Below are 23,985 nucleotides of genomic sequence, written 5' to 3'. Positions count from 1 at the left end.
AATTACCATATAGCATATATTCAACACAAAAAAGCAACAATTTGTTGTTGACGAAGGACAGCTGGACATAGAAAGGGCCCCATTACCTTCAGTAGCTTAGGGCCTCATCAAACCTGAATCCAGCCCTGGTAGGGGGCCAGTGTCCCTAGGAGTTGCCTATGTTTGAAGGGAAAAGGTCAACTGAACTTAGAATCATAGAATTCGCAGCGTTGGGAGTGACCTCAAGGGCCACCTACTCCAACCCAGGAGTGAAACTAGCCTTTTTTTCACCTGGGGCAAAGACCCAGTTTGCCCCCCCCCCCCATGTCTTACTTTTAAAAGACAGCCCTGTTTAGGGAAGTTTTAAATGTTTAAAGCTGTATTGTGTTTTTAATATTTGGTTGGAAGCTGCCCAGAGTGGCTGGGGAAACCCAGCCAGATGGGTGGGTATAAATATTATTATTATTATTATTATTATTATGCATATTATTAGAAGTGAGGTTATAGGGAACCAGGCAGAGGGCCTTCTCTGTAGTGGTGCTCACTCTGTGGAATGCCCTCCCATCAGATGTCAAAGAAATAAACTCGACTTTTAGAAGAAATCTGAAGGCAACCCAGTTTAGGGAAGTTTTTAATGTCTGATGTTTTATCGTGTTTTTAATCTTCTCTTGGGAGCTGCCCAGAGTGGCTGGGAAACCCAGCCAGATGAGCAGGGTATAAATAAATTATTATTATTATTCACATTTGTACGCCCGTACACGTACAGACTGGGAACCTCAATGGTGCCCTTCTGGAGGCTTCAGCTTGGAAGCTGCAATCCTATACCCATTTACACAGAAGTAGGCTTTATTGCTCTTAATGGGACTTTCTGCCAAATAAATCTTAACTATGATAGACCAGATTGTGCTGTCAATCGTTTTGTGACTGGTCTATCCAGCAACTCAAATTGAAGTTACCAGCTACAATCTAGGGGCAATGAGAACTTCGCCCACCTCCCTGGTCTTGAAGCTCACAGATTTCAAAACTAATTTGTGATGAGGTCTGCTATTCAAATTAAAATACCAGGCATCCTTCAAGAAGCTTTCCAGATTCCAGCTGCTTTGGCACCATATCCTCAAGCCTTCTCCTCTTGCGACATTTACTGCTATTCCTTTAATTTAAACTGATTCACAGCCTGAAGCCATCAAAGCAGTGTACAGTGTGATAATAAAAAAGGGAGCAAACCGTTTCTACAACAGAAAATGTTTTTTCCTCCTTGCTTTTCAGGAGTATGCTCCTGCTCATGGGCTTAGCAGCTGCCTAACCCTAAATCAAGTAAGGTAAAGGGACGCCTGACAGTTGAGTCCAGCCTCGAATGACTCTGGGGTTGCGGTGCTCATCATGTGGCCAGCATGACTAAGCCAAACCCTAAATCAAGTAAATAAATACAAATATTTAACTAAAAGAAATTGTAGGAAGATTTTGACAGATTTGTCTGAACACTGAGGGTCAAAAGGAAGTAATTTTAAACAACTGTTGCTGAGGCACTTCATTCTGAATTTGCACAGGATGATGGCAGGTGGGTGTCCTGCCCCCTCCCCAAATCCTCGCTCCGCCCCTGCTGTATGTCGCTGCAAAAGCAGCAGCAGCAGGTCCCCAAGCGAGGGTTGAGTCCTGAAGTCGGGTACGGGAGACACTTGGCTTGGGAAAGAAGGCGGCCGTGCGGGAGGCGCGCCCATCCATCCATGCCGCACGCAGCCGTTTGGACCGGTCCACCGCGGCTCGCAGCCTAAGCAGCTTCTGCACGGCCGGGACGGGCGCTTGTTGCTTCACCTCACGAGCTCTGACGGCGGAAGCGGTTCTCCAATGGAGCCGAGGAAGGGAGGGCCTAACAGAACACGGCGGGTGGGCGGCCGCCCTAGCCTTCAAGTGGGCCGAGGCGGAAGCGGACGGCTTTCCACGCCGCGCTTCGCCCCAGCAGGGACCGGCGGAGGCTTGCTCTCGCGTGCATGACAGCGAGCTGGTGGAAAATGCTGCGCTTAGCTGCCGGGCTCTTGGCGGCCGCCCTCGCTGCGGTGCTGGTGGGCTGGCACAGCCCTTCGGGGCCCGAGCAGTTGCGGCGCCAGCCTCGCTCCTTCTCCTCACAGCCGGCGCCCGGAGCCGAGGCCAACAACCTCTTCTGGATAATTCAGGCGAGTCGAGCCGCCTTGTGACCCTTTCGTGAACTCCGGGGAGACAGACACGCGGCCCCAGCGCCCCGTGAGAAGGGTGCCCTGCGGGGAAACCGCGGCAGCACTTGGGGTTTAATTCTTAAGGCAAATCATGATCATACCTGTTATAGATGATAACTATCCAACGGTCGCACTGTGTTTTTCACCTATTGTTTTCCTCTGTTCAGAATCGAAGGGGTTAAAGGCACAAATAAACTGGTGTATTGGATGGGGGGGGGGGAATGCAGGCTGTTGCTGTGAGGCCACTAATGAATGGCAAATAGTTATTCTGATGACTGAGATCAGGAAACTACATTAATGCGCAGAGAGGTTAGAGTTGCCTTGGCATGGATATGCTTTGTAACAGGCACAAGGCTTGCCAAGTTCTGATAAGTGATATCAGAAACTGGCAATGCATTGAAAGGTCTGACTTGTGGGTTTGTCCACACTTTTGCTTGTCCCATATGGACATAGCCAGGATTTATTTTAGGAGGCGCAGGCTTTATGCTGGGGGGGGGGGGGAGAACCGAAATATCCGCAACACAACCAGTTAATTATTTCTATTTATTTACTTGATGGAGAGCAACCGCCTGGCTATGTCCATGTTGTCCCATGCTTAAAAACACAGGTCTGAGCAGTTTTCCCTTTGCCCCGCCACTTTCCCCCAGAAAACCTGTTCTTTAGTGCTAAATCAGAACAAATGGCAATAAGTAGAAAACCTGATTGCCATTTGTTCTGATTCAGTGATAAACTGCAGGTTTCCCCTGGGAACAGGGGCAGGACAAACAGAAGTGTTGAGAAGTCCTATGTTTGCAATATGTATGAAATAGTATGCTGTTAGATAGGTATGTTGCATGGGTAGACCTTGCTCTGGTGAGGATATGTCAGGTGAACCTCTGTTATATGTTCACATGGTGCTAGGACAGCCAGTTTTGCTGGAAATAAAAACTGTAAAAGGCTATTGATAATTTACATAGCTAATGGAGATGAATAAAAAAAACCCAAAAGTGCTCGTTGTGAAATTAAGCTGTCAGTGTTTTAACCCTTGTTCAGTGTAGGCAATATTTGGAACTGTTTCTATACACCATTTCCTAAATATGCTATTCTGTGGGCATTTTGCCAGTCTCCTTTTTTTCCCCCCTTGTAGGTATCAGATCTACACATCAGTAAGTTTCAGAGTCCCGAACGAGCTTCTGATTTTGAAAAATTCTGTGCGGAAACGGTTCCTGTCATTCAACCTGCCCTTACTTTAGCAACAGGTGAGACATCGTCTCCTCATCCCCAACCTCCCACTCTAATTACTTTGTAGAATGCATTATTGTACTTGAGGTTTGGGTTTCTGAGGTCATGAATGTTGGTCTGGATCTGAAGTAAAAAGTGGTAGCATTGTCATCAGATGTGTGACTAGGGAAGTGTAACCACAGAGATGAATAGTGGAGCAGGGGAGTTGTAACCTAATAAGAGGCTGTTGGATTGGACCAGTGGCCTATCTAGTCCAGCATCCTGTTTTTATAGTGAGCAATCAGATGACTATGGGAAAACCACAAGCGGGAAAACCACAGCACTCTTCCCAAATGTGGTTTCCAGCATCTGGTATTCAAAAGCATACTGCCTCAGAAAGTGGAGATAGAGAAATTATGTTGAGGCTATCAATAGCTACTTTCTAACACACTTTTAAAGCCATCAGGTTGGTGGCCTCTTGTGAGAGTGGATTGCATAATACTGTATAACTATGCATTGTGTGAAGAAGTACTTTCTTTCGTCCGTCCTGATTCTTCCAACATTAGATGCCCATGAGAGGGAGAAAAACTTACACCATTCATAATTTTATACAATTCTCTTACTCACCTTTTCTCCAAACTGAAAAGCCCCAAATGTTGTAGCCTTTCCTTATATGGGAATAACAGTTCCTGTGCTCCTCCACCCTCCATTACTTTACCAGTTCCATCATATGATTGCTTTGATCTTGTAAGAATTCAGCTTCGGTTTGTTTGGGAGCACCAGGTCTTCCAGCTTATACTACTTGTTCTTTTTTTGCCTCAGAGGCCCTTTTATGAGTCAGCAGTCTTTCGAAGTCGTATGTATGGCTGCTTTAGAGAAAGAGACAGGGGAAATGTGCCCCTGTTAATTCTTCTCGACCTGTCAATGGCTTTCAATACCATTGACCATGGTATCCTTCTGGAGTTAGGGGTAGGTGGCACCACTTTGCAGTGCAGCCTTCAGTGTGGTATTCCTCAGAGTTCAGTTTTATCCCCTAGGCTGTTTAACATCTACATGAAACCACTGAGTGGGATTATCGGGAGTACTGTAGGTTGTCAGGAATATGCTGATGACACAGAGCTCTACTTCTCCTTTACATCTGCAGGCGTGGCCTGGATCAGAGCCAACAAACTGAAGCTCAATCCAGATAAGATTGAGGCACTGTTAGTGGGTGGTTCCCTAGACCAGATGGCTGGGAGGTTGCCTGCTCTTGATGGGGTTACACTCCCTCTGAAGGGGCAGGTACGTAGCTTGGGGGTACTCCTGGATCCTTTGATGTCACTTGAGGCTCAGGTGGCCTCAGTAGGGTAGATTGCCCTTCATCAGCTTTGGCTGGTGGCCCAGCTGCACCTCTGGACAGGGATAGCCTAGCTTCTGGTAACTGTTAGGTTAGACTACTTCAAAGTGTTATACATACGGCTGACTTTGGTGATAGTTTGGAAACTTCAGCTGCTGCAGAATTTGGCAGCCAGGCTGCTCACTGGGACAAGACAGTTTGAGCACATAACACTAATCCTGGCCTGACAGCACTGACTGCCAGTTAGTTTCCAGGTCCAACTCAAAGTGCTGGTTTTGACCTATAAAGCCTGAGACGGCTCAGGACTCCAATACCTCAAGGACCACCTCTCCCCATATGAACCAACCCAGACCCTGTGATCATCATCTGAGGTCCTTCTTTGTGTGCCGCCTCCATGAGCGGTCAGGAGGGTGGCAACACAAGAGAGGGCCTTTTGTGTGGTGGCTCCTCATTTATGGAATGCTCTCCCCAGGGAGGCTTGCCTGGCGCCTTCATTACATATATTTAGGCAATAATAATAATAATAATAATATAAACTAAACCAGTGTTTCCTCTGTTGTGACACCTTCTTGAGAACCCCTACAAAGGCAAGGCTGGCTCCCTCCCTATGCATATTTAGAAGTATGACCCAGGACTTCCTGTTTTAAATCATTACGTTGTTTCATTCTTTGTTGGTTATTCTATTTATATTCCACCCCATCATGTGTGTTTAGGTTAGAACAATTTCATTGGTATCCATTTCTGTCCCTCAACAGTTTTACCAGTGCAATCCTAACCACGTTTATTCAGAAGAAAATCCAATTAAAATAAATGCGGCTTACTCCCAGATAGGTGGGGTTAGGGTTGCAACCTTAATCTGGATACTAAGGGGAAACAAAGAGGAGCAAACGAAAAACAATATTGTGTTTTGTTTGCATATAATTATATATGTATAACCCTATCCTGAAAATTGCTTTGGCCGGGCAGCAGGATGATGAAAAAAAACACAAACATTTGACTAATGAGAATGCAAGGTCAGGATGGATTGTTTCTAAAGGTAGCAATGGCACTGCCCTTGAAATCTTGGCTAGTAGCTTCCTGTAATTACTGGATAGCATAGGACTTACAGGAAGAGTTCTAGAGATAAAGGTTATTTTCTTACCACCCTTGCTAACTTCAGAATTATAAAGATTACGTACTAGTGAAAACACAGTAATTAGAATGGTACTGCCTCTGCCATGTGTGGGAGGTCTGTGAAGGATGTCTTAGACTCCTCCCAGAAAGTCCTAATTTTTACTTTGACTGTCTGCTCTTGGGCTGATGGTCAGTTTTGATCCAACTTCCAAGGTGTCTCCAGGTGCAGCCCTTCTTTTCCCCATGGCTGCCAGTAAAGTTAAAAATAAAGTACACTCATAGGTATATTTGGAATGGCAGCTGATTTCTTCCTGTTCTGCTGGCTCCACCGTCTCTGGGCAGTTTCCCTCGTAAACCATTACGTTCAGTTTTTAATTTGAGCCAATTCATTTTTATGTCCTGTAAGTAAAATGGAACCTTTCATTCCCTGGGCAGTGGTGCAAAAGTGAGCTGTGATATGCAGGGGGGTGTGCCTGCTACTGCAGACACTAGCAACTCCAGAATATAAGGCTGGATAATTTAGTACATGCACACCTGACCGTATTCCATATTTCGGCCTCCTTGTTTTGCCATATGGAACTATGTCATTGGGGGACAGTGGTATGTTTAAATTCAGGGAGAGTAACCGTCAGTAATGAAATGAACCATGTCCCTCCCCCCTCCCCCACTTTCTGGTTCTCCAGTAGGCCTCATAGACAATTTCCCCACCTCCTATCCTTGTCCGTTTGTTCCTCCAGCTTTATAGCTAAATCTTCAGTCATTTGTAAGAGTTGGATCTCAGACAAGTTGGTTAGAGCAACACTGTGCGCATCATTTGCTGTTTTAGGAATATCTGACAGCATATCAAAGTTCTGCTCAAGTGGAGCTAGAGCTGTTCCCCAGTCCAAGGCCAGTATTCCTCCGAGTCTCTGTCCTCCTCCATTGTGGTAGATACTGTCCTCTGTTTGGGGACCTTACCTTTGGCCATGCATCCTCTGAAGCCTCAGACAGGGCTCTATTTATTCCTGAAGAACTAACCTTGCTGTATAAAACTTTTTGTTTAGATGCCAGTAGGATCCAGGGAGATTGGAGAGACAGAATTATGCCTCTCGCCATACAGAATTAACGTGAACAATTTTAAATTGAGCACAGCTTACTTACATAGTATGACCTTAGATGACCTATTTAATAACAGTACTTTCGTTTATCTGTGATGTTTTTATATGTTTAATGTTCTGTGTCTCTTTTCTTTCATTAACAGGTGATTTGACTGATGCCAAAACAAAAGATAAAATTGGGTCTGATCAGTTTGAGGTGGAATGGCAAACTTACCAGACAATCTTAAAAAGATCTAAAGTCATGGAAAAAACCAAATGGATAGACATAAAAGGGAATCATGGTAAGAAAGATGTGAGACTCTAGAGGTGGGATTCCCATTTATTCTCCACATGTGAAGGACGGTAGGAAGATGCGGGTTACTCATTCTTTTTGCTCCAGGAAGTCTTAATGCAGTAGAATCCTCATCTCAACTGGAAGAGTAACCACCAATTTTAGCCCCCAATTTTGTTCTCCTCCATCGGCAGTGGCCTTGAACAATTCTTCTGTATATGGACAAACATTGTCTTGAGTGGCAGCTATCAAAAACTTATCATGGAAATATTATTCTTTTTTAGAAATAGTGTTTATCATATTTACCAATGTCATATATATATATATATACACATACACACACACACATACATACACACACACACACATATGGCCAGTAAGACCTGTTTGTTGTCAGTCCTGAAAAAAGTCTTTCTAGAATATTTCTGTGGGTCCATTTGTAGTCTGTCATCTTTGGCATTGGCCAGCCCCCAAGTTCTTCTGCAGTTCTTTCTGAAAAAATAGAATCTGGATCCTGGACAGTATCAGCAACTCCCAGAGACCCAAAGAGATGGCAATACAAACTCCCATGTCATGTTACTATAAATTGTATCTTTATGAGTACTTTAATTGCATGCCTCTTTGGCTGGAGAGCAGGATAAAATATAATTATAAAATAAATGAAATCAATTAGTTTTTGGTTTTGTTCTATAGCAGTTTGGGCATTATCCAGTGCCCTATTATCTATAATTATTATTCCAAAATAAAGGCTGTCTCAGCATATGCATTGTAGAGCAAATCTTGCTGTCCTGGACAAACTGGAATTAAAGCTTTGATAGCTCCCTGGATATCCTGCTGCAATCTCAAGATTCATAGTACACTGGGCTTGTCTTAACTTATTATTTATTTATTTTTTATTATTTAACTTATTATTATTGGGCTTGTCTTAACTTATTATTTTTTCCGCAGTCTCTTGCTCAATTCTAAATTTGTTTTGAAACGTTGTTTACCACTTTCATTGCAGATACATTCAACATTCCAGGTCTGGAGAATGTCCGGAACTACTACAGGTATGTCAGTGTACCATGATGTCAGAGACTGGCTGGACTCTGAGGTGTGGTGACTGGATTCTGATGAGTGGGAGAAGGGGGATTGGAGACTGACTTGGAAGAAGGTATCAGTGAAATAGGTGAACCTGTAACAGCCAGGAGACCAGAGTCAGAGGCAGGAGAAGCTGCAGGACTCGAGAGTGAAGGAACGGATGCAGGAGGAGGGAGAGGACTTCCACACCTCCTCTTCCTGCCCTCACCTCTCCTGCTCCACTGTCTCCCAGGACCAAAAGAGGGTTGAAGAGGGAGGAGCAGAAGGTGAAACACAGGCGGAGTCTGCACCTGCTTGTGCGCAGCTTGGATAGGGGAGATACATAAGCCAAGGTTGGGGGTATCTGCCTCATCAGATGCACTCTCAGAAGTAGCTGAGACACATAGGGCTGATGGACATACCTTTCCCTAACTTGTAAGAGTGCTTTTGACAATGAAGAGTTGATTCCTCCCTCTGGACGTTCTTGTCTGACAGCGCTGTGACACATACTGCATTCAGGAATCCAGAAGGAGAGTCGATTGTGTGGGCGACAGAGAGATTCTGTTTAAACAAGGTATATAAGTGTTAGGAAGAATGACTTCATTAAAGTAGCCTAGAAAATAATTATTTAGGAAGTAGTCATCTGCCCCAGTCTTTGGCTTGCCTGTGTTGTTCCTCCTTCCCTGCTGCCGCTGTTAGGATTTCTGTGCAGCTCTATTCCTCTGTTTTTGCCCTCAGATTCTCTCTCTCCTAGCCACTATTTTGTACTTTTCTGTGTTAAAAGATGGCATAGGTGATGAACTGAGTCAAATGCAGTTTTGTTTCTCCCTCCCTTAGTCTTACTGGCCAGTAGTCAACTAAGCTTTACTCAGAGTAGACCCACTGAAAGTAATGAATAGGACTAAACTAGGTCCATTAATTTCAGTGGGTCTGCTCTGAGTAAAGCTTAGTTGAGCACTAGGCAATGTGTGCATTTATTCCTTTTTACATTTCTCTTTCTTCCAGATTTTTCTGACTACAGTATTCCCATCTCATTTTGGTAGGAAATATTCTGCTTGGAAAAAGGACGGCTCCTTCCATTACATCCACAGCACACCTTTTGGCAAATATTCTTTCATCTGTGTGGATGCGACTCTCAATCCAGGCCCCAAGAGACCCTACAATTTCTTTGGGATATTGAAAGCGGTAATGTAAAACACCATGCACTGCAGCCTTAGCTTGTCTTTCTTCTCTGGCTAATAAAATCCTAAGCCTGTGTGTTACACCTGCCTGAAGTCCAAAGTCTGCAGGAAGCCTTTAGAGCAGTAATTCTCAAACTTTCTCGGGCCTGTGTGATTTCATGAACTCATTCCCAGTGCCCTCTACCCTACCCCTATAAAAAGCATTATTCAGAATAGCCGTTTGCATGACCCACTAGGGAAGATAATAACACAATAAAATTCAAAACAGCAACAATTAATTGCACATTTATTCGAAATCCAATTAAAACTATTTAGTTTAGTAATCCAACCAAACTGATGAACTTAATCCAGTGTTACCGTCATTTCAAAATCTGATTTGCACTTCCAGTGCCCCCCTGTGCCCCCCTTGCCTCTTAAAGCCCCCCTAAGTAACCCCCCCCCCCCGGGAAGTGGTACGGCCCACTTTGAAAAATCAGCATGCATTTAAAACAGGGGTCAGCAACCTTTTTCAGCCGTGAGCCGGTCCACCGCCCCTCAGACCATGTGGTGGGCTGGACTATATTTTGGGGGGGGGAGGAACAAATTCCTATGCCCTATAAATAACCCAGAGATGCATTTTAAATAAAAGCACACATTATACTCATGTAAAAACATGCTGATTCCTGGACCGTCTGCGGGCAGGATTTGAGAAGGCAGTGAGGCCGCATCCGGCCCCCGGGCCTTAGGTTGCCTACCCCTGATTTAAAACAAGGTTGCAGTAAGTGCTGATTGGGGTTGTAGGAATTAAGGATCCAACCCACTGGCCAGATCTAGTTCCCCACCCCTGTTCTAATAGTTGGGCTCCAGTAAGGAAACACCCGCTATCTCAGGCTATTAACATTCCTGGACAAGTGTTGCCTTAAGGCAGGAATAGGGAACTGTTCTTGCCCCATGAGCCACATCCTTATCAAGATTAGGCATGCAGGCAAAATCTGACAGGTAGATGGGGCCATCAGTCCTATCAATGGCATGGGTGTTGCAATGGCATTGTGCAAAGTGCTTAGACGTCATGGGTTCAGACACCTTGCAAGGTGTTGGTAGCAACAGGAGTTATTTTCCTGTTGTTCGGCAGGGGATTCAATGCAGGTTTGGAAAGCTGGGCTGCTTAAACGGAGCAGGATTTAACTCCCACCGATGAGTAGAGATTAAATCCTGCTGCTTGGGCTGCCACTGCAGGATTTAAGCCTGTTCACCCCACTTACTGGTGATATTAACTGATGGACAGAGTGACTTGGGAAAAATGACATCGTGTACCAAATTGGACCCCTTGCGGGCCAAGACTGAAACCCACAAGTGATTTGCAGTAAACTGATAGCAAAACACATATCCATATTAATCTATTGGATCTGGTAATGATAGTTTTCATATATTTTTCCTCTGTTTTTTTACATTTCGGCTGCAGACTGGAATGGTCATTGTCAATTATTTCCATTTGCCTGCACAAACTGCTATGTTTAAATCATAGTTTTGCTTTATATGAAGAATATTGTGGTGGAAGTCAGTACTAGGGGAAGCATTCTGAGAGTTTCCAGTGGCAGTTCTCCCCACCCCACATTAAAATAACAGGCACTAGCCTGGGCATAGGCAGAGGAGCAGCTCCCCCCCCCCTCGATCAAGTAAAACAATAGAAATACTTAACAAACTGACCAATCACATTGGTTCTGCCCCCTAACAAAGGTCCTGCCCCCCCAACAAGAATCCTGGCTATGCCCATGGGCTATAGGAACCTGATCTGGATTGGATCGTGTCATGAGGCAAGGCAGTAGAGGAGCTTTGACCCTTTGATCCTTTCTTACATTGGCAAGAAAAGATCAATATTTTGGTAAGGCCAATTGTAGGTGTGGTGGGCCAGATTGGGACCACAGCAGGGAGCAAAGACTTATGTCCCCGGTACCCTTGTGTCTCGGGTCCTCCTCAAGATCAGGTCCCTAGTGCCTATACTAATCTGCTTCCCCACCCCCACTGGTATGTGGAATGTGGCTTACATGATACGCAGGCTTATTTCCTCAAACGTGCATATTGGCATTTTAATGACAAAAAGAACTTTGAGAAATATCTGCTCACAGTATCCATGCTTTTTAGAGCAGCCATTGATAAATGCCTCTTGCAGCCCAGCCTGATGAATGATTCACTCAAAAGCAAGTTCCGCTGAGTTAAATAAGACTTAATACCCTAGTGTGTGTACCTAGGACTACAGCCTTAATATCCCCTAAACTTTGCATTATGTTTAAGACCTGGTAGCCAACGGAGTGTCTGGGAAAACCCAGCCAGATGGGTGGGGTAGTATTATTATTATTAATAATAATAATAATAATAAATTATTACTATTATAATAAAATTATAACATGATAATTATAATAAAATTACAACATGCTACTAAAGCTCTTGTAGTTGCTCTTTCATTTCAGAATAAAATGCAAGAACTGTCTTCACTGGCTGCAGAAAGTAGCGGCAGTAACCATTCCATTTGGTTTGGCCATTATCCCACCTCAGCAATCGTCTCTACATCCCCAGGAATACGAACAGCAATGCGGTAATATTTCTTTTCCTTTCTGGTGCAAATGTATTAATGTTTTTCAGCTGTTCTTATTAATTGGCTACAAGTTAGTATTTCTTCTCCAAAATCAACAAGAATCATTTATGTTTCCGTTAGCTCTGCCACAGCATATTTGTGTGGGCATTTCCATACGCTGGGTGGTCTGATGCCAGCTCTATATACTCGCCATCGTCACGGAACTCTAGAGCTGGAACTGGGAGACTGGAAAGATAACAGGAAGTAAGAAAATTTGTGCTTTGGCCTTTTTTATAGTACTGTTCTTATAGCAATGTAAAATCAGTGCAAATGTCATTTTAGCTGGTTCAGAATGAATCTCCCCACTGGGATGACGGTGGTAAAAATGGATGACGATTCCAATGTGGGTGAAGGAGAACCAGGCATTGTTAGTGCAGAGCAATTCAGGGAGGCCACAGTACCTTAATATTGCCAGGATTCAAGCTCAGCTTGTTTTTCCTCACCCATCTGTGATGCAACTGTGACAAAAGCAGTACTTTGTGTTTAGAGTTGTCACACTGCTCTATATTGTTATCACTTTTTAAAAAAAAAAAATTTAAAAAATTCTGGCTGGTGCAAGGTATCTACTCAAGTCATCAGCTTTTCATCAAAAATGGATTAAGTGGAAGCAGAGGAAATTGGAAAAATCAGTAAAACGTACCACCAGGCAGTATAAATCTTCTGTCCTTGGGATGTTATTTGTTAACCAAAAGTGTACTGTTTTGATTGCTGAACATCAGGTACAGGATCCTTGCTTTTGATCACGATCTCTTCAGCTTTGCTGACCTGAAGTTTGAAGAATGGCCTGTGGTTCTTATCACCAATCCCAAATCATTCCTTTATAGTAGTGCTGCTCATGAACCACTGCAGAGAATCCTTCACTCCACCCACATCCGGTAATCTGATGTATCTTTGCTACTTCTAAACTTTTTAAAAAACATTTTCTTGTGCAAATGTGACATATACAGACATTAACATGGCAAATGCTGTCAATTTTGAATGCATTGTTAAAGATGTTCAACAGCCACATTGTGTGTGCTGTTAAATGGGTTAACAATCTCTTACGTTAACAATAATTTTTAAAAGGAACATCCCGTTCTACTGCAATTCTTCCAGTAATTTCTGCCTCACCCTCTATAGTATGCCTTGACTGAGGAATCATTTATACCAGGCATCCCCAACCTCCGGCCCTCCAGATGTTTTGGACTACAATTCCTATCACCCCTGACCACTGGTCCTGTTAGCTAGGGATCATGGGAGTTGTAGGCCAAAACATCTGGAGGACCACGGGTTGGAGATGCCTGATTTATACAGTACATGGTATTTTTTTATTTTACGCTTACAAGTGCTATATCTTAACAAGTTCCATGATATGCTGGTTTATTTCTTTCACTTAGAATTTTGGCATTCTCTCCTTCTCCTATCAAGTTTGTCAAGGTCAGTGTTGATGGCATTCATCTGGGGAATGCTGTTCATGTGTCCGGACCTCTCTATGTACTGAAATGGGCCCCTCAAAACTACAGTGAAGGGTTTCATCAGATCAAAGTGGCAGTTCAGGTGAGTTCTCTGCTGATGCTTATAAATCTAACACACATTTTATAGCATTCAAACTACTGGGGGGGAAATGTATTTAAGAGCAAGTTTTTGCTTGGAAGAGCAAGGTCAATCCCTGTTCATCCATGCTTACTTATTGATTGATGCCGGGCAAATTATTATTTCTCATCCTCATTAAAATGAAAGCAGTAGAAATACCACAGAGTTGTTCTGGATGACAGAGAGCGAGAATATATAATGGTTTTTGTGTATTTTATGCTTGCTTTTCCAGTATTTATGACTCTCCCTGGTAGTGTAACCAAAGAAATGGAAGGTGAGGCCATGCAAATAGAAGCAGGGTTATGTCTAATGTTGCAGAGGTTGGAAGTGGATTTAGACCTCCCCCATAATGCTAATGTTAAGTTTGAAGAACCCCTGGGCCCAGCCCATCTTACTAATTATTGGTTAGGGTCATGAGCTGTTTAGAGTCCTTTTATGCAAGAGGTAATTCTTATGATCTGGAGATTGTGCTTGTTTATTTATTCATTTTTAAAATAAATGCAGAACCATAAAATATCAAGGCAGCGTACAATAAAATACGGGGGGGGCAGGTAAACCCCACCCAACATAATCGATCACAAGACACGTGCACCATTTAAATGGCAATGCCCATCAACTGGGGGGGGGGAGCCCCCTCAAATATTTTATTTGGGGGGGGGCAAAATAACCTCGGCCCTTAGGAATTGGCTCCTACGCTCAGAGCCAAACGCAGCACTGTTGAGTGATATTGCTTTTGTGGCCAGACCCAGAGGCATTCTGGCTGAGGTAAGATGGTGGCCACTTCAGCCATGTGGCCCAGTGCCCCTCTCAGTACCAGCCCTAAAATAATGAGATATTATTAACAGGTGCCAATGTTGGCAATGGTGGGCACTCTTGAGTCCTTGGGTGTTGGTACTTGCTCAAGAACGCTGATGTCATCCCTGCTTCATATAGACTCCTTTCAACTTTCTTCTACAAGAGTAAACCACAACGATCCCCTTATCTGGTGAGAAAATAAAAAAACTGCGCTTGGGAATACTTTGCAGTGAAGGCGAAATCTATCCACTGCCCACGACATGGGATGCCCAAACCATCACTGGCTGTGATCCCAGGTTCCCTGCAATATGCATACCTGCCCTCCCACTCACATGTGCACGTTTACACACACACCGCACCACAGAATGATGGGCTTTTCACTAGTAAAGATTTTGAGTTGTTTTATTATCACACATTTGAAAGTCTTGTTCATTTCTTTGTGTTCCCATATTTAGGATGCCAGTAATAGGAATGCCACTCGGCTTCATACCTTTGCTATGGAGGAAAACCTCTCCCTCCCATTTAACCTTCTGGCATCTTGGGTGCTTCTTACTGACCTCTATGTATTGGTGAGTATTCCAGAGGAGGAAAGAGTGAGTGAGTTGTGTGGGGGCAGAAGTTTCTTTAGCACACTTCGCCAGCAACTGCTTTTTTTGGCAGTTCGCAACAGATGGCAATAAAAAATAAAGGTAACAAAATCAGCTAAAACAGTGTAGAAAATAAAAGGTTGTCAAATACACAGCATGCATCCAAAAGTGTTTTGGATAAGAAAAGTTTTGCATCCTTTCCAGAGTCCTTGTGGCACTATTTTAAAAGAAGAAAAGATTAAAACTCATGGAAAACATCATCATGCTTGATTTGACTTTTGCTGTGGGTGGGTGTGATCTCCTTTCCCTCTTGATCCTTTAGTGTTTTTTTGGTCTGTTGCCTTCAATGATTCCCAAATGGTGGTAAATAAATTTTATTCTCCCACCACATTATGAGAGATCAATATTGTGGGGGCTGTGTTTGGCTTACTAAATATATATATATATATATATATATATATATATATATATATATAATTGTATTCTTTCTTTTTCAGGTTCGAGTAGTGTTTGTACTAATGGTTGTAGTTCAAATTGCCTTATTGGTTATTTTCCGGTATCGAGGAAATCCTACACTTAAAAGTAAGAGAAATTCTTTTTCTTGAACACAATTTTGATCCTTCCTTACCTTTTTTCTTTAAGTACCAGTACTTTAAATTAAGCAAATGCACCAGTGTGATTTTCAGATTGATTCTACCCCTGCCCCTTTAAAAAGAATCTACGTAATAGCCTCTGTAGGCTGAGTATTCTATTCTTCAAAAGATAGGTACTAATGAACAGCTAAATTTTGGTTTGGTTTGAAAATGTCAAATGTCTCAAAGACTTCAGGAATACGTGTCCATGCATCTTGGGTGGATTTTGGGCACAATCCACCGGGAAGTTTTCTCGCACAACATCCCATTGATTTCAGTGAATGAATCTGTCCTTTGATGGTGCTGTAAATGTATCATTTTGTAAAAAGTTACTGTATTTCTGTTTTTAAAAGTAGGGACTTCAAATTAAAAGTTTGTTTCCATTTTAGGACCTCTGGGCAGAGCAATGCGGGCTTCTTTTTCTCTTCACATCTTGAGCAAAATCAACTTTTTCTACCACTCATTTCTCCTGTTGAGCTTCTATACTCTTCTGGGTAAGATGCAAACAGGCACAGCGAGTTCATGGACATGCCAATAGAGCTTCTAGCTCAAAAGCCTCAATTATGTTGTGTTTAACTAAATAACGGCTTGTTTTTTAAAAAAACATGTATTTGCATTCTGTAAAATTTATAATTCAACTCTTAACATGGGGCAGAAAACATCTGTAGGGTACCCAAGCTTGCCTGAATAGTGATTACAAATAACTTGTAAATTTCAGGAGATAATTTGTTAGACATCATATACCACGTAGGAATGTTTTCATATTTGGCAAGCTACAGGTTTGTGTAAGAGGCATTGAATAACAATCCCAAGATACCCGAATAAGGCTGCTGAGAGGCACCCAGCAAGTCCTTGTGTGTAATGGTTCTAGGGGTTGCTCGTGCGTAAGTTGCCGTTACTCCTGGCTAGGTTGCCTGGTTGAACCCTTTTTGTCTGGACAGCCTCAAGTTCCGTGGCTGCCTCAGTCGCTGGCAGAATCCGTCAGTGGGCATTTCTTGAACCTCTTCCAGCATAGAAGCTGTTTGACGCCCAGTCTCCTCCTACTCTGCCTGCGCGGAAGTCTTCTGCGCAAAGTGGGTGTGGGCAGTGGAGTACCCGTGCCCTCTCCGCTGGTCTCCGGCGAGGAGTCCTGGAGCCACCTCTCCGATTCCCCCATCTGCCCCCCTTCTCCACTGGTGTTACGCTGATTTCCTTCCCCAGCGGATGGGCTACCTCTCTCCCTACTGGGACCCTCTCCGCCATCCCTCTGGAGCCTCCTCTCCGCCTCCAGCTCCAATGGCAGTTCCCTGACATTGTGCTACCATGTAAGCACCAGTGCTGCCCAAAACAACGCTAATTCTTAGAAATTAAAGAATGCAGTGCAAGTTGAGCAGTGCTTTTAAAAATGTGCACATTTCAGCCCTTATTGCTACAGTGTACTGTTTTAAGATTTAGCACTTCTAATTTCGCAAAGTAGTTTACAGATTCGGCCACTCTGAGTGACTTGCCTACAGTCTATGACAGAGGTGGGGCACAACCCAGGTTTCCTAGATCCAAGTCCAGCTTTCTAGCTACTTGATCACGGTCGCACTTAGGAAATGTCTGAAAAAATACTCATCTCCCACCTTTCCTTGTGCAGGTCAAGGAAGCTCACCCAAATCATGCAATGCAATAAAATTAAGGGTTCTATTTTCTGCCTAAATTATAAATCCAACAAAATCTAACCTTTAACAATATGTCACTGCTTATCAGTTGCATTATTTACACTCATACCTTACCTGGGTTTTGTTGTCATGACTTGTTTTAATGGATATTGGACAAAATGTTGTTTTCCTTAAGACAGTGATTTGGGGGCTAGGTAGGCTAGATTACAAGTTGTTCTTGTCATTTTCAGTGTAATGCACTTTTCTTCTCTATAGGGCCCTGGTTTATTGGTGATATTATAGATGGACATCTGGGCGTCTGCTTTTCCTTTGGAGTCGTTGTTGATGGCCATTTCTTTGAAGGCAGTACAACCTTCCTTGTTGGAATTATGCAGGTAGGATTCTTAGTAAACTGGTTAACAATTTGCCTCTCGTTTGATGTTTTTTGAAACATCTCATTTGAAAGAAATTGTAGTGAGGGTGGTCAACCTAAATATTTGTTTTGAGGGGGAAATGATTATGATATGTTTTAAGCAATAAATCTAATAGACTCTAGGGCATTTTATGTGTTATTATCATGGAGTTGTTCCTGGAAACTAATAGGAAGCCAGTGTAGCTTGCAAACATCAAAGTACAGTGGTGCCTCGCAAGACGAAAAGAATCCGTTCCGTGAGTCTCTTCGTCTAGAGGTTTTTTCGTCTTGCGAAGCAAGCCCATTAGCGGATTAGCGCTCTTAGCGGTTTAGCGGCTATTAGCGGCTATTAAAGGCTTAAGGGATTAGCAGATTAGCTGCTAAAAGGCTATTAGCAGCTTAGTGCCTTAGAAAAAGGGGGTGGGGAGCGGAAAAAACCCCAGGAATCGCAAGACATTTTCGTCTTGCGAAGCAAGCCCATAGAGAAATTTGTCCTGCGAAGCACCTCCAAAATGGAAAACCCTTTCGTCTAGCGGGTTTTCCGTCTTGCGAGGCATTCGTCTTGCGGGGCACCACTGTAACATGCTCCATGAATTGGATCCCAGCTGAAGTTTCCAAACATTTCTTTAAGGGCAGCCTCATGTAAAGCACATTGCAGCAATCCATTACTGTTATCATCATCATCATCATCATCCAGCCTGGATGCAAACTAGGCATGTACAACTGTAGCCTGATCTGCCTTTTCCTGGAGAAGGGAGTACTGTAAGGATACAAGGCAATCATCTCTTAACATGTTTTTCAAAATGTCTTTGCATCCCTTCTTGATGGAACTGCTGCATTCTGCAGGAAAGCACCCACTCAGCTGTCCTGTGTGTGTCTTTGGGGGATCACAGAATTGCACAAAATGCAAGGCAAAATGATGGTGGTATTGTCTAGAGACAACTAAGCAGAGTCTGGAATGCTTTCAAATGGAATGGGGGGCCATGTGTTGAGATTCCTGCATTGCAGGGGATTGGACTAGACGGCTCTTGGAGTCCCTTCCAGCTGTATGAATCTATGGACCTATATCTATTTTGTCTTGCAGGTGGCATTCTTTAACGTACCATTGATGGCATATACATGTTGGTGTCTACTGCTGCGTTGCCAAGGATACGGCTTTGGCTACTATCTGCGTCATGCCAAACAGTGGCCCATCCACCTCAGCATGGCACTCCTGTTTTTGTGGCAGGTCTATTCCTGCTTTTTCCTGTTGAAGACATATGGAACTGTGGCTTTCTTCTTATCTCCACTGAGATTGTGGACTGTGGGCCTAACCCTCTTTCTGGTCTACAGAACCTGGACATTGCAGTCTTCTATGCTGAGAAGCTTTATTGTTGAAATGAAGAATGCACAAAGTTCTTAATACAGTGGTGCCTCGCAAGACGAAATTAATTCGTTCTGCGAGTTTTTTCGTTCTACGAGTTTTTTTGTCTTGCGAAGCACCGCTGCGTATTGACGGTTTCCCATAGGAATGCATTGGCGGCTTAAAAAAAGGCGCAAGACGTTCCGTCTTGCGAAGCAAGCCCATAGGGAAATCCGTCTTGCGAAGCAACTCAGAAAACGGAAAACCCTTTCGTCTTGCGAGTTTTTCGTCTTGCGAGGCATTCGTCTTGCGGGGTACCACTGTAGGCTGCTTTTCGGGCAACTGAAGTACCATTTCACTTGAATTGTTAAGTGGTGAAGCTGTGAACTGCAGGTCTGTGTAGATGCTATCTCTGCAGCCTGAACAACTGAATGTGGAGGCTTGGAGCTGTCCCTAATTTATTTCCAAACTGCGGCATAATAGGGTGTTCAGTTACACAAAGCTGTAAAGGGATCCGTAATGTCTTTCCCAGGAGCTGCTTCCTTATTACATTTGTAATTTTGTTTTGAATTGCTGTCACCTTCATGTTGAATGAAGTTCTCAAATGGAATATTGTAATGGAATACAATTGCTTCTACTTTTCGTTTATATCAGGCGCACGATACCTGTGTTTATATAAGGTGCTCTGGAAGCACACGCTGTTATGGATTTGGCCATAACAGAACAATCATATTACTTATATACCCATATATTGTATTGACCACAGTTTAAAGCACTTTTTTGTTTTGGTTTTGTTTTGGTTTTCTTCACCTTCTGCACTTTTACTTCCCCACTGAAATTTTCAATGATTTTTTAATTTATTTTTTTAACAGAAAGATGTGAGCAAAGCTTCAGGCTGGGAAGCCAGATAGCAAGAAGGATATTTGATTTCTGTTTTAATCCAAGGCTGCTGCTAAGGGGGAAGTAAGGCCCTCTTGGGGTGTTCATGCTGTGAAGCCCTCCATCATAGGCTCAGGTTGTAAATAAACCATATATCATAAAGACACCACAGTCTCTGCTGTGCCTCATTCCGAAAGGAAACATGAACTCCTCGGTAAGCTCCTAGAACGTGCAACAATACAAACAAGATTTCTTCATGCTGCCACAACTTTTATTTGGATATTTAGTGACAAAGCCAGATCTACATACAACCTGATTCTTTAAGGGCAGCATGTCGCCATCGAGAATAGACTGAACTCCACTTCCCTGAGCAAATGCATCACCTATCCGTAGCACTTCTGTCTTGCTAACATTAAGTTTGTGTGTTGGCCCTGATCCAGCTCATCACTGATTTTGCACTTCTGCTACCTCACTTTAATAAGCTGAGAATGAAAACTAGAGTTAGAGGTCATCTGCATGCTGGTGACCCTTCAAACCAAATCACTGAATGACCTCTTCAAGCAGCTTCCTATTGAAGTTAAAAAGCCTTGGGAGTTGCTATATTGGGGGAGGGGGTTAATCCTGTGAACACTGGCGGAATCTTAATGCATGCTCACTTCAAGGAGTACATGAAATAGTGAATCAAGTGGTATTTCGTACGCAATTTTGAAAAAATGCAAACTTCATACACCCCTACTCTCCACACATGTACATGCAGCACACTAGACATGCAGTCTCAATTCATATATAAACACTCATATATATGTTCTCTTGCCACATTTCCAACCCTCCAGGAGTGGGGTAAGAGTAGCTGGAAATTGCACCTTTTATTTTGTACAGATCAGTCTATGCAAAACATCCCTCTGGTTGCCCTTTATAAAACATCTTTCTCAAAATGAAACACAGCATTCAGAGATGTGACAGCTCCAGTCGCAGTGCTAAGCACCACCACTCTGCCTCTCCCCTGCTTTCTCCTTAAGAGTAAATGACAGCTCCCCTCCCATAGCTCTGGAATGAGGTTAGGGGGGAAATGCTGCCTTTTATCTCTCCGCTCTCTGCTGAGATTAGAAATATATTATCAGTCTTGACTGCTCCATCAAAATCCACTCTTATGAGGCAGTCAGAGGGATGTTTTATCTCCTGAGCAGAAGATAAAGCACTTTGTCTGCTCTTTAAAGATCACACTACAGAACAGACAGAGTTTTTATCACCCGATCAAAGCAGGAGATAAAGTTGCAGGGGAGGCTTGGCTGGTTTGAATCAGGCTACCCTCGCTATAAGCAAATATCAATGTGTGTTATTTAGTTCCATCCCTACTACTCAAATGGTTGTTTAGGCTGCCACTACTATAGTATGGGGCACTGGTGTGCCTGCAAAAGGCCTCAAGAGTAAGAATCCTTTCAAAAATTCACGATGCACATAAAGGCTGTTTGCTCTTCTTACTGAGTTTGTTTGTAGTGGCTCAGCCTCTCCCTTAAATGTTTCCATATTCCACTGGATGACAAGAGTAGACACCCATCCGCCATATGTTCTGAACAGAGGAGAGGTACACAGGTGTGATAGCAGCTGATGTAAGTAGCTGTTTCCCATTGGTGGGGGAGGAATGCCTGCACCATATGGTGACACTGACTTTTTTTCCTTGTCTTTTTGCATGTGGCAGCCATTTTGTGTTATGCCCCTACAGCACTTTCTCAAAATTCCCACTCTGCCTACTGCCCACCCCCCACAAGTGGGCAACCTCTGAAAGTTGTCTTGTTTTTGAAGATGATATCAGCAGTTATTTTATTACAATTTATTATGTTAGTTGATTTCTACCAAAAAAAGGGCCAAAGCAATGCAAGATAGAATACAGACACCGTTGAAAAGCAAAAAATTTAAAACCATAATACAAAATTTCTAACAAGCTCATCCAGGAATACACCAAGAAAGTTAAGTCCTATCCCACCGAAAGATGAGCCCCATAGTAGAGACTAAATTGCACAGCTGTATTCCTGTTACATTTATATATACTTTGGCACAGTATTAATACCCATAGAAAGAACCTAAAGGTAAAGGTACCCCTGACTGTTAGGTCCAGTTGCAGACAACACTGGGGTTGCGCGCTCATCTTGCTCTATAGGCCGAGGGAGCCGGCGTTTGTCCGCAGACAGCTTCCGGGTCATGTGGCCAGCATGACTAAGCCACTTCTGGCGAACCAGAGCAGCGCACAGAAACGCCATTTACCTTCCTGCCGGAGCAGTACCTATTTTTCTACTTGCACTTTGACGTGCTTTCGAACTGCTAGGTTGGCAGGAGCAGGGACTGAACAACGGGAGCTCACCCCGTCGCGGGGATTCAAACCGCCAACCTTCTGATCAGCAAGCCCTAGGCTCTGTGGTTTAGACCACAGCGCCACCCACATGCTAAGGCGTATTAAACCCATTCTTGGAGTTGCAAGTAATGGCTTCTGTTTGCCAGTTTTCTTTTGAATATAAGAGAGATCTATCTCACAGGAGAAACATGGGCTTCCTTTGGTATGATCAGGCACAGAGTCATCATGCACCAGCTACCAATTCCAATTCAGAAATGGTGTAATTGATTCAGATGCATGAATTTAGGGTTACGTAGTAGTGTACTCCAATAATGCTGTAAGAGATCTAGTGGGATAGGAGAGCTGAAAATAATGTCAACATATTTCACATCTGGCGGAATCAGGTATACACTTCCAGACTTAATGCTAAATATATTCCTTCAGGTAAATGAGCCACCATAGACGCGAGAGAGTTGTGAAAATTGTGTCCCGGACTTTTTAGACTCATCTACCCATGTACTATCTGAAACCAAGGGGGCGCATTGATTGCCAGATGTGAATTTTTTTCCCCAGCTCTCCTATCCCACTAATAAGCTCCTGCAGAATTTCATCACTGAGCAAGTAGATGAACATATACCTTAATTGCAGTGCTGGTAATTAACATTTGTGTAGCTCTTGTGTGTTCAAAGCATTTCATATATAAAATCTCATTATTCTTAAAACAAACCTGTAAGCTAAGTTAGTATTATTATCCTTCACATTGTAGATGGGGCAGGTGAGGCTGAGCTTGCCTATGCTTACCTGGCAAGTTCATGACAGCTTCAAGATTCAAACCAGGCACCTCCCAAATTCATTGCATTAGTTATAACACTACACAACTCTCATGCACCTAGCCACACACTTTCCCCTATCTTTAACCCAAATACATACAATGTGATAATAAAATTTGTGGTGTGGCCTGTTCTTACAAAATTTGATTTCTTTTGTTGCATACAATAAATGATATGTATACTCTATTGTGGGCAGGATTATGAAGAACTGAAGGAATCGGGTTACTGTACCTAGAAGGACACTTGATCACATTAATCAAGAAGCCAAGTTAGAACTTTTCTTTTTTTAAACAGCTTTAACAGCTGTAGTATCAGAAGCATTTATCTTTGTCCTCTCACATCTAGTAACAACCAAGGTATACTATAACAGTGTGGCACAATTATTGCTAAATAGTAGTATTCAGACACTTGAGATTCAAGGGCAGCACAGATAATATTCTTACTTTTACAAAATTCCTGTCTTAAGGCAATGTGTACAGAAATACACATGGAACATCAGATAAGGGGACCTGGAATCAAAACTTGGACTGGCCTTCTGTTAGTGTCACAACAGTGAGATAAGAATGTCAGCTATTAAATGAGAATACGAAACTAGAAATCTGTTTCTGGTTATGCAACGGGAGAACCTATCCAAGGAGATTATCGTGCCAAACTTTTGCAAATAAAAGATGCTTTTTCTTCATAGTTGACCCTCAGGAAACAGTACGATGTCTTATTTACTCAGAAACAAGCACTATTTGTTTTCCGATGTTGCCCCCGCTCATCATAGACTGGAAAGCAGCTACAATAAAAAGAAAATAATTAGTAAAAGAGCATTGTTCCTTTTTTTTTTAAGAATCACTTCTTACTGGACTTAAATGTACTTGGTTTCTAAATGTACCAAAACAATCATAATGCAAAGATCAGTTTCGTGCCTATAAAATGATTT

The 23,985-nt window shown here is 43.0% G+C and overlaps 2 protein-coding genes across 4 annotated transcripts in view; one reads left to right on the top strand and one right to left on the bottom strand.

Moving 5' to 3' along the window:
- The first annotated feature begins 1,596 nt into the window (after positions 1 to 1,596).
- On the top strand, positions 1,597 to 23,340 carry TMEM62 (transmembrane protein 62). The gene is made up of 15 exons (XM_083398759.1): positions 1,597 to 2,150; positions 3,316 to 3,427; positions 7,079 to 7,216; positions 8,210 to 8,255; positions 9,309 to 9,450; positions 11,894 to 12,018; positions 12,139 to 12,261; positions 12,777 to 12,932; positions 13,434 to 13,593; positions 14,880 to 14,993; positions 15,509 to 15,593; positions 16,033 to 16,137; positions 17,542 to 17,660; positions 18,762 to 19,083; positions 19,346 to 23,340. The coding sequence occupies exons 1-14, from the start codon at positions 1,968 to 1,970 to the stop codon at positions 19,077 to 19,079; spliced, it is 1,926 nt and encodes a 641-aa protein (XP_083254885.1). The 5' UTR covers positions 1,597 to 1,967; the 3' UTR covers positions 19,080 to 19,083; positions 19,346 to 23,340.
- The window catches only part of PTGR2 (prostaglandin reductase 2), a 20,343-nt gene continuing 18,072 nt past the window's right edge, over positions 21,715 to 23,985 (bottom strand). For all 3 annotated transcript variants that reach the window (XM_083398952.1, XM_083398954.1, XM_083398953.1), the window contains one exon: positions 21,715 to 23,838. In XM_083398952.1, coding sequence (XP_083255078.1) covers positions 23,774 to 23,838 — 65 coding nt within the window. In that variant the 3' untranslated portion in view covers positions 21,715 to 23,773. The remainder of the gene's footprint in view (positions 23,839 to 23,985) is intronic.

This window comes from Podarcis tiliguerta (assembly GCF_965153285.1).
Source record: "Podarcis tiliguerta genome assembly, chromosome: 1".
NCBI classification, from domain to species: domain Eukaryota; kingdom Metazoa; phylum Chordata; class Lepidosauria; order Squamata; family Lacertidae; genus Podarcis; species Podarcis tiliguerta.
The sequence above is the reverse complement of the archived record's forward strand: the minus strand, read 5'-3'. Positions and strand labels throughout refer to the sequence as shown.